The sequence below is a fragment of the Eurytemora carolleeae genome, unplaced genomic scaffold, assembly GCF_000591075.1.
Source record: "Eurytemora carolleeae unplaced genomic scaffold, Eaff_2.0 scaffold74, whole genome shotgun sequence".
NCBI lineage: Eukaryota > Metazoa > Arthropoda > Copepoda > Calanoida > Temoridae > Eurytemora > Eurytemora carolleeae.
Genome location: NW_019396090.1, coordinates 262599 through 279030, shown reverse-complemented (window position 1 = coordinate 279030; position 16432 = coordinate 262599). Strand labels below are relative to the sequence as shown.

General features: G+C 31.8%; 1 protein-coding gene across 2 annotated transcripts; it reads left to right on the top strand.

The window, feature by feature from the left end:
• The first annotated feature begins 10616 nt into the window (after positions 1–10616).
• LOC111718392 (dual specificity protein phosphatase 18) lies at positions 10617–16432 on the top strand. 2 transcript variants are annotated; one of them, XM_023493969.1, is made up of 3 exons: positions 10617–10713; positions 12605–13523; positions 13618–13781. In XM_023493969.1, the coding sequence occupies exons 2-3, from the start codon at positions 12633–12635 to the stop codon at positions 13693–13695; spliced, it is 969 nt and encodes a 322-aa protein (XP_023349737.1). In that variant the 5' UTR covers positions 10617–10713; positions 12605–12632; the 3' UTR covers positions 13696–13781. The 2 variants fall into 2 exon arrangements, with proteins under 2 accessions (XP_023349737.1, XP_023349736.1); XM_023493968.1 differs by having other exon boundaries at positions 10618–10713; positions 12605–16432.

Below are 16432 nucleotides of genomic sequence, written 5' to 3'. Positions count from 1 at the left end.
ACTTGTTTTTATTACAAAAATAGCTAATAATATTTATTACATAATTTTTATTCTACAGAAACCCACCCTGTTTTTCTGAGTACTCGGCTTTAAAAGGGCAATGCATGACAAATCTGTTTACAGTCAAAATTTTTAAAATATCATCCTCTCTTGGTTGAAGTCTTTAATTCTAATACTTTAAAACAAATTTTAATAAAAGTTGGTGCTTTAGCTGATCAGTTTGTTTTTACTTCTATCATTATAAGAGCCATCCCTAACAGTTTTTTTTGATTCTCAATTGTGATATTTTTTTCTTTTTTCTTTTTCTTTTTTTTTTGTTCTTTCTTTCTTTCTTTCTTTCTTTCTTTCTTTCTTTCTTTCTTTCTTTCTTTCTTTCTTCTTTCTTTTTTTCTTTTTTTTTCTTTCTCTCTTACTTTTTTCTTTTATTCTTTTTATTTCTTTCATTACTTCTTTTGTTCTTTCTTTGGTTCTTTTTTCTTTCTTTCTTTCTTTATTTTTTTCTTTCTTTCCTTTTTTCTCTCTTACTTTCTTTCTTTTATTTTTTTTATTGCTTTCTTTATTTCTTTTGTTCTTTCTTTCTTTCTTTCATTGACTGGTTCACACGGGTAATGAGATGCATGATTCAAAGTTTACAATTTATTTTGCAAATCCCAGTCACTTGATTGCAATCAGCAGTGTGAATAGATTTCTCTTACTTCTCCCAGAGCACAATCCAGTTATTTGGTCTGTTAAAGGATTTTCAGGAATAGCAAAGGGATCATGTAAATTCAACGTTTAGATCTGTAAAAGAGGGGTACAAATCTGATACAATTTCTTATTCGTCCTCGCTGAACAATAAAATTTTATATTAAAGGAATCAGTTATTACTGCTGTGTGAGACACGTTTTATTCTAAAGGTTAAAAGGTCTTAATGAGACTAAAGGTTTTATTTCAATTGACGCAATCTAGAAAAACAAATAATATATTAATCAGATAAAGGTTTCAATAAAAGGTTCAATAAAGGTTGTGAATCGGGAATTGCTATTTTTGCATGGAGGGTCACTTTAAATTAGGCGTACAGTCCCTTTAATTCTCATCACCCAATGTTTGTATGATTGTTTATAGTGTACATTCTTATTCTTAACATCCTTCCGCATTCCACATTCCCTATCTAGATCCTTTATCAATTCTGTCTGCGGCCTGGGCCCGAAATTTAAGACAGAGTGTCGTCATGAAACCCAGTTTCGTGAATGGGGTAAGATCATCTTGTAGATATCAAGTTTTTGGTTAGAAGACCCCAAAAAAGAAACTCGGGAGTTTCGTTCAACGTTACTCTTTGAAATTCCCGGTCGGCTCTAAGTTGAAAATGTACCAAGGAAAGTACAACAGGAATTCCCATTACTGTAAATACTAGTTCATTTAAACCACCTTGCCGACTTTTAGGCAGCCAGAGCAAGTTAAACCGTTTACAGGGATAACCAGAAACTGTGGAATAGAAAGACGACATTAAACCAATACGAAGTGCATAATATAGCGTTATTACTAAGTTGTTACACCACTTGTTTAGTGAAAAAGGTCTGTTTGCAATCGGTCTGCATCATGTTATACATTGGCCCATTTATAGTAAACAAAATGGAGCTTAAAGGTCGACTTTCTATTCCTGAGTTTCCTTGTGCTACTATGATCCTTATATCTATATAAACTAACCCTTCTTCTTTACTTTTCTGAAAAAAATATGAATTAACAGACGGTGGTTATTTTAATTCTTAAATAAACTTCTTCCTCTAAATTTGAGCCTGCAGCTGTCCATTGTTTACATCATATTGTGTTTATTATTGTCCTAAACATATCTACGGGGGAGTGGGGGGTAAGCTTTCCCTGAGTTTTAAAGGCAAAGATGGCGCCCCCATACATATCAGAAAAATTGTATAGGTCTAAAACAATTGTACAAATGACTAAAATGCCATGATTTTATGTCTTTGAGATTCAGATTTCATTCTAAAAAGTACAACAGTACACACAAACAACTATAGAAGATTCTCTGCCCCCCCCTTGAAAAAAACAGTTGCGCCCTGCATATAGTAGAGTTTTATCTTATCCTGTTACCTTGACCATGAACTTGGCTATGTAACAACACAAAAATACAGTTACGCATTCCTTATACCAACAAAGCGTATATACGCATACACTTTAGTGTATACACAATATAGTGTTGTAGGTGTGCGTACAGTGTCTAGCGTATATCACTGATGTCTGAAGTCTGATAGACCGAAAGATCAACTGCGTGCACGCAAACAGACACACTCAAGAAAATAAGCAATATTTTAAAACATTATTTTACACAAGGTTCTAATGCAAGGAAAGTTATTTCGAAGGTATTTGCATTTTTGAACTGCAGTGTACTGTCTTTGGGCGGAAAAGTAAACACAAGACGGATGTCACAGCCTGACATGGAGCGCCATTTCCACAAAAATAATCAATGAAATATTTTGGTCATGGGAAACTATCATGTGATCTATCAAAATTATCAAAATTTAATGCTTTTATACTCCTCGGATACTAAACGAACACTGATGAATCTTTTCTTGTTTACAAATTCTGCCCAGAGAGAACTGGTTTCAATATGTACGCAGAGTATATGCGATTGCAATTAACTTTCCCTGCATAAGTACCTTGATTTTACCATTCTATCTCCAAAATAAATCTCATTGTAAATATTATATTTAGAATGAAAATAAATGATGTGAATATATATACAATATCTATTAATATAGCAATAAAGTGAAATGACTTTCTGTTTGCTTAACACTGAGATTATGGAATAGCTGCAATATATACTTTAGTATTTTTTCAGTATTTATACATTTTTATATTTTTATATTTTTTACTTTTATCTCTGTAATCTCTGTAAACTCAGGAATCTCTGTAATCTCTGTAATCTCTGTAACCTCTTAAATCGCTGTATCTTTGTAATTTCTGTAATCTCTGTAATCTCTGTAATCTCTGTAATCTTTGTAACCTCCAAAAACTGTGGAATCTCTGTAATTTTTGTGATTTTCTTAATTTTTTATCATTGATCTGTGTAATGAATAAATATCTTTAATCTTTAAAATCTAAAACATTTCACCTCTAACAACACCTAGTTTCAGGTAGTAGTTTCGGTATATATTTCTAGTTTAGTTCGGATTTCTAATAGCATTAGAAATAAGCTCATGATATAAAATTTCCTATGTCGGGGGGGGGGTGGGGAGCCCCCTTGTATTGTTTGTTACGTTTTCTTGGTATGCCCCCACCCCCTGCAGAAAAATCCGATTACGGCCCTATAGTTTTCGTAGATAAAAAAATATAATCTTTGTAGAGAACCCCTAATTCAACATTACAGAATTTAATTAGGAAAACTAAGCCATGTTTGTCGTTTTTGGCATGCTCAGACAAAAGTGAACCGTTGTGAATAGAACATGCAATTCTTTGAAATATAAAGGCACCAGAATATAATGCAAACCTTAATGTAGTTTTGCTTTTTTTTGACTTTTCATCAAACTGTTTAGAAGAGTTTTTATGTTTGAAAAAAATTACTTTTTTATCACTAATACATATATATTATATAATACATATATATTATATAATGAGAAACCAAATCCAGGAAAAAAGATTCTACATTTTAGGGTAAGCATAAAGGTAATCAATTGTATAAAAAAAACTTGACAATATATTATTGTTATTTTCGAAAAATGTATCTAATCATTGTACGGATCGGCAAACATCGACAAACAAAAAATCGTGAAATATAATAAAAATTGTTATCCTAAATTTATGAGATTTGACTGAAATTGTGTAATTAAACATTTTTTGAAAAAAAACATGTTTATATCTTTGTCTCTTTTATCATTTATTGTTTTTTGTTAAATATTTTTGGCATGTCAAGCACGACAGTGTCAATAAATAAACAAATAGTTTTTATTCAGCAAATGTTTCACTTTATTTTCCTGGTTTAAGAATGAGGTAAGAACCGAACTGTAAACTGTATGCTGTAAGAGGATGGGTATTCAAGTATGAACTGCATGAAACCAAGGTATATAAACCCCCCAGGTATATAAACCAGTTTAACGCAACACTGTGTAGACTGCAGGGGTAAACCAAATATCTGACAAAAACTTTAAAATAATTTTTAACAAATTTAAAAAATAATTTTGTGTAAAAATAAATGATTTTTCATATTTTTCACCCTGATATTTCTGTTGTGTTGAATGGTTTGGTTGCGAGTTTTCAACCATTATAATTTTACAGAAATTTTAACATTCTTGGGCATTAGATGGAATTCATTTGTTTTCCTCCTTTCAACGCATTCCTTCTCTCATCTTTACCATCTTGGGAACCAGGTATATGCAATTATGTTTTAGATAAGACTAGAGTTCTAGTATTGGGGTCAGTATGCTAAAACCATAATATTGGGGTCACTGCAACATCTCCTTGCGGTACTCCACTTTCGATATCTTTGTTCCAATGACCAATACTAGACTCTTCGTGAAATAACCAGTATAACTTAATACATTCTTAAGATTTTACCCAACGGAATAATTCAATATTTCAATTAAACCAATGTAGTATTATTCCCTCCCCCCGCCCACCCTGAATTAAATAATGTTTTCAAAGTTATTTTCAACCCTATTTTATCCGTTATTTAGGATTAATTGGACTAGATATATTGATGAATTTTAAATACCAGATGAAAACGAATAGGAAGGAATATAATGATAAAAAAGGCTTATTTATAATCAAAGATATGAATAGTGTAAACCTGGAGGCTGCATTCAATTCCATTTTGTGATGATTACAAATAATTAAACGTGAAATATTAATCTATATAACCATTTTGTGATGATTACACATGATTAAACGTGAAATATTAATCTATATAACCATTTTTTGATAATTACACATAATTAAACGTGAAATATTAATCTATATAACCATTTTGTGATGATTACAAAAAATAAACGTGAAATATTAATATATATAACCATTTTTTGATAAATACACATGATTAAACGTGAAATATTAATTTATATAACCATTTTTTGATGATTAAACATGATTAAACGTAAAATATTAATTTATAAAATCATTTTTTGATAATTACACATGATTAAACGTACAATATTAATCTATATAACCATTTTTTGATAATTACACATGATTAAACGTGAAATATTCATTTATATAACCATTTTTTGATAATTACACATGATTAAATAAACGTGAAATATTAATCTGTATACTATAAATCCATTTAAGACAAGTGAGATTTTTAAGATCACAAAAAAAAACAGTTTTACATCAGTATATTTCACAAAATTATTGATTGGGTAATTATTAATTATTTACAACTACTTTACAGGGAAATTAAAAGGATTTTGCTTTACCAAGGGTTACCCGCATAGATAAAGATAGATTGCGCATAACACGACATTTTTCATCTTGAAAGATATAAATGTACAGAGATGTTTTAAAGATATGCCTATTATATAGATTAACTAGGTCGGTTGTGAACATTGGCTGTTCTTATGTCCTTGAGTACTTGTGGTGTACATGAGTTCTGTAAAAAGAAATTTAAGTTAGTTTAGTTCTTCTCATGTCCTTCTTCAGTTCACGTCAATATGATATATTGCTCATAATTTGATATTCTCAAAATAAAATTCACTCCTGAGTGGTTTGATAAATTATGAAATCCATTAAAACACCAAACCACCCCGCTTATCATTGAAGTACACTTTGACCCCTAGAAGTATGAGTTCGCGGACTGTACAATTCTTGGTGATTTTGCGTACATGAGCTAATGTTTATTTATTTATCTATGGTTACCCGTGGTTAAGTAAAATATTTAATTTTTCACAAGAGTAGTTTTACACAATTTTGTCTTCTTTTAGATGAAAATGCGCGAATTTTTTCTCGAAAACTTCGCAGACCGGGTGATTATTTTACATAACTGTCCCAAGGGACGTTGATAAACTTAACCTTCCTCTGTTGGTGGAATCATAGGTAGATAATGTTGGTCAAAATGCGGTAAAATGTATAATAACATTTATACTGATCTAATCCACATGCGAATGATTACTGTATATGTCGAATTATTCATGAAAATTATGTTTGAATGCTCCAAAACATATTTGGAAATTACAGGGGGTGTACTCAAATAAACACTGGTCTTAACTTTTATAGGTATCTTCATAAGCTTCGCGAAAAAGTGCATTGAGAATTTTTGAGAATTTTTTTGGAGAAGACGACATTCAAGAACTTATCATTTTACAGAGGACAGATAAACTTCATAAATCAGAGGACAAAAAAATTGAGTTTTTGCCACAAACATTTGCCACATCTCTGCAACTGGTGGATGTAAATCTTTGATATTTCAAACTTGGATCATTTAATCTAACATAATTCATAGTTTGAAATATCAAAGGTCTACAGCAGAGTTTGTTTCAAAGACTCAATTCCTTTGCTAACTTGTTATGAAAAACATGTTTAAAACAATTTTGCAAAAAGTCGAAAAATGTTAGGAATATATGTCAACTAATTATAGTCCATGAAGTCAAAAACTTGTAACCTTAGATCAAAGATCTTTTATACATATCACTTAATTAGTGATTTAATAACTAGTCAGATTTAAGGCTATTTGCTTTGCAACTTTAACATCAAATGCACTTCAGCATTGCATTAATGTCGTCTTCCTATTCTACATTTTTCTGGTTGTCACGGTAGTATAAGGAGCTTGTAACAAACTCGTTCAAGTTTTTCATCCAAGTTTATGTCTAGTTTTATCTTTACAACATCTTAGAACAAATCTTTAGCACAAAATTTGAGCTTTACAAATCTTGTAAAAATTTAAATTTCCTAGTTTATGTGCAAGTTTGAACTCAGTCAAGTTTTTTACAAATCTTTGTTCCAAGATGTTCAAACTTGGGAAAAACTTTTTTTTCGAAATGTTCTCAAGTTAAAGATTCGTTTTTAAACTTCTGGGATGTTCTAGACATATTTTACAAGCTTTGTTCCAAGTTCAAACTTACAGAGCGTCCCATTTCATATTAGATTATCTCCAATCTTGAACGCCAAAATACGCACATAATACTAAAAAAATCTAGCATTTTCTGCAAACAAAATTTCTATTAGCCTTATTAATTTTTTTAAAATGATTCATTCTTCTTAAATTTTTGATTTATCCCCCAAAATGTAATTAAGACCCATTGATTCAGTCTAGTTTGATGTGGGACACCCTGTAGATTAAACTTAAACTTAAATAACAAACTTATTTTCCAAAATGATGTTAAGCTTAGGACTATAAGTACCTAAGATTAAAAAAATGCGTCTTTAAGAATATTTAATGATTTAATTTCTAGCATTTATATGTAAACAATTGAATGCAAACATTTTGCTAAATAAAATGTTAGAGATGTATTATCCTTTTCTTTTCTGTTAAATCAATGTCATTTTATTTCTTGAGTTTGATTAAAGGGAATGTAATTTCAAGTGACCCCCCATGTGACAATTCCCGATTCCCAACTTTGATCAAGGATGAATCATTTAAGATGCCTTCTCCAAGTGCAGAATAGGTTGTCAGAAAATGCAAGGTAAAAAATGTGAAAAGGAATTGGGTCTTTGTCACAAACATATGATTTTCTAATCTCAATATCTTTGTAATCCAATGCCGTAGACCTTAGATATTTCAAACTATGAATTCTGTTAGAAGAAAAAATCTAAGTTAGAAATATCAAATATCAGGTGGAAAAAATATAGGTATTAGAAAATCAGAGTTTGTTACAAAGACTCAATTCCTTTGTCTAATTCTACTAAGCTGAAATTTAGTGCAAATATTCGAATAGAAAAATGTTAAATTAAATGCCTTTTCTTCCTAAATAATAGATTAATAGTAATTGCCATTTATGAACAACTTTAAACATTTATGAAATATTCTGCAAAGTTAAAATTCAATGATCAAAGAAAAAAAAAAATACGATCAATTTTTATTTCAAAGAATTTTCCTTTAGCCAAGATTTCTATATAATCCAGATGTTATTTTGAAACTGTACACTATTTATTGTTGTAGTTTTTATTGATCTAGTCTTTGGGACTTGAGTTAGTATTAGAATTATAGAAATAGGCATTGAATGGAAAGTTTTTCACATGGTTTACATGTAAAAACTATGTAAGCTGTTGTTTTGTAAACATGTCTGATCTGAGTAAAACGTTTCTTCGGTTAGTTAAGAAACAGTTTAAATAATTTTATGTCCAGTCAAAACATGCATGGAAAGTTTTAATTTTACAATAACTGTTAAATTCAAGAATGAATTCAAAAATTTATATGTTAGGATTTGAAATTGAATTGATTAATAAAATGTTAGATATTTCATGTAATCTACATAATAAAACAAGACATTCGTATATATATATATATATATATACAAAATCAAAATCTGATGAATAGAGCCATACTGATGAGTCCTAATAGGACGAAACACTGTGTCTGTGGATATATATATATATGTTTCGTATGGCCGGCCAAACAGCTGAACCGATTGGACTGCATTTTTTTGTGGACACTCATGGGTGGCCGGGGGGTGTTATAGTGAAAGTCCAGAGAAAACATCTAATAAACACACCCGTCACCCAGGCTAATGAAAAGGGCACACTCCTCCCTAAATGAGAGCCAAAGTGCTAGTGAGCTAGGGTTATTAACAAGAATGCCCATGCCACCTGATAGCCAGGGAACAACTCCAACCCACAGTTCAACGTTTGATAACAAATCAATCTAGGCCAGATTTCTTTGATCTCAATCTTGGCCCTGTGAATCTCAACGAAAGTATTGCTCAATGTCATGTCTGTCATGTCTGTCATGTCTGTTACGGGTAACTCTGAGATGAGGCATTCTGAGTCTTTTTGCTTTGAATCTAGGGCTTAAAACTAAATTAGCGATTAAATAAGTGTCTAGAGAAAAACTTTGGATTTACAGATCTTTAAAATGTTTTAAATGTCTCAAATGAATTCAAAAAAGCTTTCCACAACACTGCATACTCAGTTCAAATACGTTAAATAGCCGGTCACCCCCTTTCAAGTATATAGATGCTATGATGTTATCTTTCTATTCCATTGTTTTATGGTTATCACTGTAAGGAAAAATATATGGTAAAATCTTATCAAAATCGGTCGTTTTTCGGATAAATGTTGCTGTTTTTTTGTTGCATGTATCTTTTTCTGGGGATCAAAAGTTGACAAAATGTAACGAAAGCCAAATCTTTTGAATATGCAATTTTGTTTACTAAAACATCTTTTATTTGGAACCTTTTTTAGTAAAAATTTAAAATCCAAAAAGTTTTTTAAAAACTTCAAACTTATTTTCGATTACCAAGGTTAGGAATTATTAGCTTTGATAAACTACGGTGGTAAGCGTTTATATAAACGAAAATGAAATGAAAATATTTTTAAAAAGCTTGGAATGTGTATCCATGTTGTTTAACAGCTAAGTTTATATGAAAATTTAATTCGAAAGTCGTCTTCTTTGTATTGATACAATCGCCTACCACGGTGCATAATTTGGTTTATGAATATTTAGACCTAAAACTTGACGAAATTGTTTAATAGGTTTAGTGGGTATACCTCTTACATAGCGGTTCATCCTGTTTGTTTTTAACTCATAACTGTATATAGACTACAGAGTTTCCAGCGAAAAATATCATTTTTTTGGAAAACTTTTGTTAAATTATCGCAAACTTATTTTTTACAAAATTTCTCATAGTGCACTCCCATAGATAACTAATTTATACAGTTTACACCTTTAATCAACCTCTTAGTGAGAATTTCTTCCGCAAAATTGCGCAAAACAGAATAACGCAAAAGCGGAATAGCGAAATTTCGCGCTAAATGAAGTTTGCAAATGATTGCGCAAAGTGCTATTTTTTCGTGCAAAAATGTAGCGCAACGAAAGCAAAAAATTGCGCTTTCTTTCGCAAAAATTTCGCAAAAGTTTTGCGAACATGGAAACCCTTGGGAGTGAGCCCTGTAAATTAAGATTAAATACCAAAATTTGCATAATTAGCCAAGATAAAAAATGAAAGAAATGATTTTTTAAAGCTACAGTAATGACCGGAATACAATTGAAAATTAAGACGATATTTTAGAAATAGATAAGTATATTTAATGTTGTTACAAAGCAAACAGTTTTATTAGACTCTTATTAAATCACTAATTTAGTGAAATGGGTCTGTTTACAATGCACAATTTCTGTGTCTCTTCCTTATTGAAATTTTAAAGTCATAACTTGATTCTAAAAGTCGTCTTCCTATTTCAGAGTTTTCTGGTTATACCTTTAGTCTCTGAATTGTGTTGTGTGCTGCGTAGGAGTATAATTGTGGATGTTAAAGAATCGAGTTTGTGTGCGGGTCAGCCTCCCTGCAGCCTCCCTTACGTAAAACTAACTATATAGTAAAGTTCTTCATGTTGAATCAGAATATGTTCCTTCTCATTCAGAACTTAGGAACTTTTTTATTCAAAATTTATGACCCAACAAAAAAGTAAAAGCTAGCAGATACAAAAGATCTACATTTAACGGGTAAAAATGGACTCACTGGATTTTAACCAGGACATCTAATTTACCGTGCCCAGCAGTTTCTAAGGCAGGTTAGACTTATCCTGAGCCAGGTCAAGTTTTGTTCAGTGCTCCAGTATACATACAAGTAGACACAGGTATAGNAGTTAGCCCTGTTTATGTTTATGCAGTGGAACTTTTTTGCCAATAACTTTTATGTTAAAAATCAATATTTTTTTAAAGGACTTGAGTAAAGGAATTTGAGTCTTTGCCACAAGCTCAAAATTTCCAATTTCATATATCTTTGCAACCTGATGGTGTTAGCCTTTCAAACTTTGACTATTTGATCTAACAGAATTCATAATTTGAAATATCCAAGGTATATAATTTGAAATATCCAAGGTATACGACATTGGGTTGAACAAATATAGGGATTAGAAAATCTAAGTTTATGGCAAAGACTCAATTCCTTTTTTCTAGTGTTTTTAATTCAAGAACGATTTCTTTCATGAATTTCATGGATGGATTCGAAAAATATTGTACATCAAAAAATGTCATGCAGAATGTTAGAGTTTTAAAGTTAACAAATTACATTTAAATTAATCCCGATTTATACTTTATTCAAAGGGGGGGGGGGGTCGCGGCCACTAATGTCCTAAGTAAAATCTCCCCCCCCCATTTTCAAGCTTGTTCATATGCATAATTTATATTTAGTCTCTGCAAAAAAAGTTGCTAGTCATGAGTCAGCATTCATTCAAAATCTATTTTTCATGATGAGTTCCTTCCTTGAACTTATATAATATGTGGCCTAATTCTCGGCTTATTTTTGCCTACGAATATACCTTTTTTTTGCGTATTAGCCTTGAAATATTTTAAACGAAGACATGTATGTGCTATCTTTCTATTCATCTTTTCGAGGCTAAACTACGTTTTTGCTGGCAGGCATTTTAAGACGTCATTCTTTCCTTCTGATATTATTGTTATTCTTCATAAATTGTCAATCAGTGCACACTCTATCCCAGTGCACATTGACCAAAACGATTTAAGTTTAAGCAATCATGTCTTTCAATTGCTCAAAGCAGTTACTTCAACAAAGAAATGACATATCTTAAACCTTTTTATTATTTTTGAATGAGATCACAGATATTTAAAACTTGGTGTTCATGAAAAAATGTTAATTTATGCTTAGTAAATAAATTTAAAAATACTTAGAAATTAGTTAACCAAATGTGTTTTTTTTACTGATTTTTTTCTAATTCACTTAATTCTACTAAATATATTACATTTTTATTTCGTCCTGACAAAAGTATGAGCTCTATATTATCTTGAAAACTGTCTCCATTTCACCATTATATACTGGGATCTAAATTAATGCTTTGCCTCTCACATTCCGCCTAAAGAATTTAGTCTAAGGACAGTATTCGTCTTATCTAAAATATTCTTTTTTATCCTTATTAACACAAAAGAATTGTTTTAAGACAGTTTTTTGAAAAATACAAACACAAAGAGAGAAATATGACTTACAAAATCAGAAAGATTGGGAAAAGATTATTTTGTATAACTTGGCATTGAATCAAAGAACCTGGCCATTGAATTATTCTTAACATTATAGTTGTAGCAGGCCATGTAGCAGGCGTACTTCAAATGCAAAAATAGTTCAAAACAGTATGCATGCAGTACATTGATAAATAGATAGTAATATAAACAAACAATATCAAAAAGTTAGCATTAATAAAAATAAATTACTTTAGATTCAATGCAAGTTAAAAGGGAAATATTTATGTAATTAAAAAAGCTTAAATATCTTTTCGTTTTTATACGTAGACATCATTTCAAGTGGCCCTCTTTTTATAGAGTTGAATGTCAAATTCATAATGGTACTCTTAAATGCTTCAGTCTATGATGAAAAATGTGATAATTTCTCTTGAATTATATAAATGCTCTAGAGAGTGTAAAACTGGTCAATAGTTCCGTGTTGGTAAAATGATTTCATAAAAAATAAATAAGTATATTTCATATATTTCATATTTTTCATAAATTCCTTTTCAGGAAATGAAAAGCAGCTGATAGCAGCATCATGATGCGGAACAATAGTGAGGAGTTCCACAAGACCCATCCAACAGAGCTAACGGAGCAGTTGTACCTGTCAGCAGCTAGAGCAGTAACATCAAAAGCACTTTTGGACCTTGGAATAACATCTATCATAAATGCTACCCTGGAGCTGCCTACTGTTGCTTACCAGAAGCAGGAGACTATACAAATTGCTGTTGAAGACAGGATTGCAAGTAAACTTTATATTTACTTTGACCTTGTTGCAGATAAGATCCAGCAGGTTCATTTGAGCGGTGGAAAGATCATGGTTTATTGTAGAGCTGGTCAATCAAGGTCAGCAACATTATGCATAGCATACTTCATGAAATATCATGGACTTAGCTTTGAAGATGCATTCCAGTTTGTTAGGTCAAAGCGTCCAATTATACATCCCAATATTGGTTTCATACGCCAACTTAAGGAATATGATGCCAAGTTGAAAATAAAGGGTTCTATTCCATCACTAGCAATAGCAATTACACCACTGCCTGCAAGAAAAAATAATTGCCTTCCATTGAGCTTACCGCTGCCAATCATTGCTGTTGAATCCATTGTACCTAATGACAATGTTGAGAATGAGTTGGATGAAATAGAATCTCTGCCAGTTAACCTTGACCTTGCTTTTGTTCGTATGCATGATCAATGCATGAATACTTTAGAAAATTATGAAATTCAGGTGGTTAACACCTGTGAAAAGTTGGAGGATTTGAAGTACAATCCAGATAAAACAATAACAAACTTTCATCATCCTCAATCAGTGGCCAATGTAAGAGAAGAAGATATTGGGGATAGTACTGGATATTGGGACCCTAATCTTAAAAGAAGCAAAAGCCTCAGAACTGCATTTACTCGTCTCTCCAAGCCTAATGAAATAGCTGTAAGTTTTATGAATTTAGCATTAGATTTAGCTCTAATTTCAAATAGAATAACACCTTTCAAACTCATTATTAACAAAGAATATTGTTCTTCAGACTTTTCAGAACTGCACCAAGCTTATGAGGTCTTGGAAGAAGTCCCTGATGTCTGTCTCTGTGAGATTCCAGATATAAAGACTTCATCAAAAAATCTTCTAGATGTAATTGATCATTCCATTATCTGCAAACCTCATTTGTGTCCGTCTTATTCATTTATTATACCTCTGTGTGATGTTGAAGAAATTGTTTCTATGCAAAACAAAACTTTGGAAAAATCCTCCAAGAGAACATTTTCCAGAAATTCCTCATTTAAAGGTCACATTAATTTCCGTGAAAAGTCGCAGAATGTAAACTATTCTGCATACTCCAAGTCCAATCTTAAAGCAGTCTCATCAATTGATGCCTCTAACAATTTAAGGAAAGCAAACAGAGAATACTGCAATGATTTCCTTTTCTCAACCGTATGTTTTTCACCAATCCTTTTGTGGGAAAAATGCACAATGTTGCCTTCTTCATCAATAACTTTGATTGATCTAAAAACTAATCCATTGATTGTACGACAATCATTTAAATCTGTGATAATTACTGCCCCATGCATTCTCTCCAGTGTGAATGAACAGACCAAATGTCAATCACCAGAAGAGGGATATCACAAGTTAGATTTCTCAATCACTGAATTTGAAACTTGCCAGTTTGCTATTTCAGTTGAGCATTGTTATTTGGGATGTGAGAATATAGAACTTGGAAAAGCAATGAATATATCACGGAAATATCCATATTACTGCAAATCACAACAAACAAGTGCCATTGAAATGTTTCAGGCCAAAGAGGAAGCTCACCTTAACATTCAATGGTTTCAAGAATCATATACGAAAATTCCCAACAATACAGTAAAGCTTATAAGAAAAGTCTCAAATTGCAAACCAGAATCTAAACCAATCCTACCATTAAGACTAAATTGGGCGTCAGACAGTCTTTTAACAAGTGAAGCTGGTTTTCTTATTGATATGGCTGATCACAACTGGACTGAAGAACATGCTCTGATTGTACTTGCTGATAAAGTTTGTTTTAGCTTTGAGGAAACTTTAAATCAGCCCCTGCTGAAGACGGATATCATTGGTAAATTTTATGTTCCTCATTATAATCCTATTCTTTTTCAGAGATATTGTGATGTAATATTCTTTTCACTTGTACAAATCTTTGAACCTCAGATAAATGTTATGAACAATATTTATTCAGCTCCAACAACAAAATATTTGTTTGCTAAGGGGAAAATGTTAATCCATCAAGAATTCAAAGTGGTGGCAGTGCAAACTGTTCCCCAAATAAAAGAAAGAGAAGAATTTGTTGAAGAAATACCTGAACAAATTTGTGACCTAAACACCCTTAAAATAATGCTTGCAAATGAAAACAGCAGCTCTAAGTGCAATATTTGGCTTGATGTTTTTAAGAGAACTATAATGAAATTGAGACCAACCTTTGCAACGCAAAGCTATGAACGTACTCTGAAAACAGTTTGTATAAATACATCAGCATCATTAGAATGTCAAAGTTTGTTACTCCCAATTTCTACTGTTTTCGAAGCTTTGGCGGAATCAGAGATAATGATATCTGAGAGTTCCAGTGCATGCTGTGAAGAGAAGTTTACATTTGATAATATTTTTGAATTTTCAAATATAAGTCAAATTAAGAAAAACTCGGAGCAGTTTGAAATACAAATTTCTATTGCTGATAATTATACCATAGAATACAATCCAAGCTGCTGGGAAATTGCTTTAACTTTCCAAGGTTCATACTCCCTGACCCTTCAACAATATGCTACATCCTCGGTCTCTTTTCCTAACAAGTTGTATACAATGTCTTATACTGACGTCATGGGCTCAACTGTTCCATACAATAACACCGAGGAGCACAAAAGAACAGCATTCCAAGTAGTTTCCAAACTACATTCTGTTGTGAGTCATCAATTCATGACACATTTGACTTGTAGCAAAGCACATCCAGCATATCAATTTGTACAGGATGTTGAAGACTGGCCTGATACTCTTATACATTCCATTGAAGCTAAGGAATTTGCTCATACAGTGACAATAGATACCCTTTGGTTTTTTTCTTTGGACCCAGTAACAAAAGAAGATGAATCTCCATACTCAAACTACTTATTATTCCTCCCTGATTCAGACAGCGCATCTCTTATAGGCAAGGAAATTATCAAGGGTAGCAATATGGCTGTGGTTAATACATCCCAAGTTGTTGAGGAAATAATACAAGATGTTAAAGGAGAGATTAAAATTGAAGACACCCTTGACTGGAAAACATCAGAGAAGCAGGTATCCTTTCTTGAAACTAGACATTCAGGACAGAAGTCTAAGCCTAAAGTTCGAACTATTTACTACGGGCGGGATAGAAGCAAAGGTAGACCAAGTCTCTTAGATGTCCACTCAAGTAACAATAGAAGAAACAGGTCACTTTCTAAGCATAATGAAACTGAAGTAATGCATAATCTAGCAAAATCAGTGAATGAAGCAAATAGCATTCTTGCCAGAAGAAGGGAAAGAGGGAGATATGACAGTCCCTCAACCCCGCTTATTCCAAGAGGAAGAGAATTAGAAAGAAGGTCTACATCGAAAAACAGTCCTTACTCCAAACCAGACAGTGAATTTGATTCAGATACGTCTGCACCTAAAATACTGAGAATTGTTAACATTGCCCAAAATCTTTTCACAAAGGGAGAACCTAGGCGCGAAATGAGAGACCGACTAAACACTACCAGACCTGATTATACCAGAAAATATCAATGATCATGTTTATTCTACATTTACTATGTAAATTATTTTGAATTCATAAATTAATATATAAATTATATTGTAAA

Coding starts and splice junctions, on each gene's coding strand:
- LOC111718392 (XM_023493968.1), top strand. CDS start 12,633: ATGATGCGGAACAATAGTGAGGAGTTCCACAAGACCCATCCAACAGAG.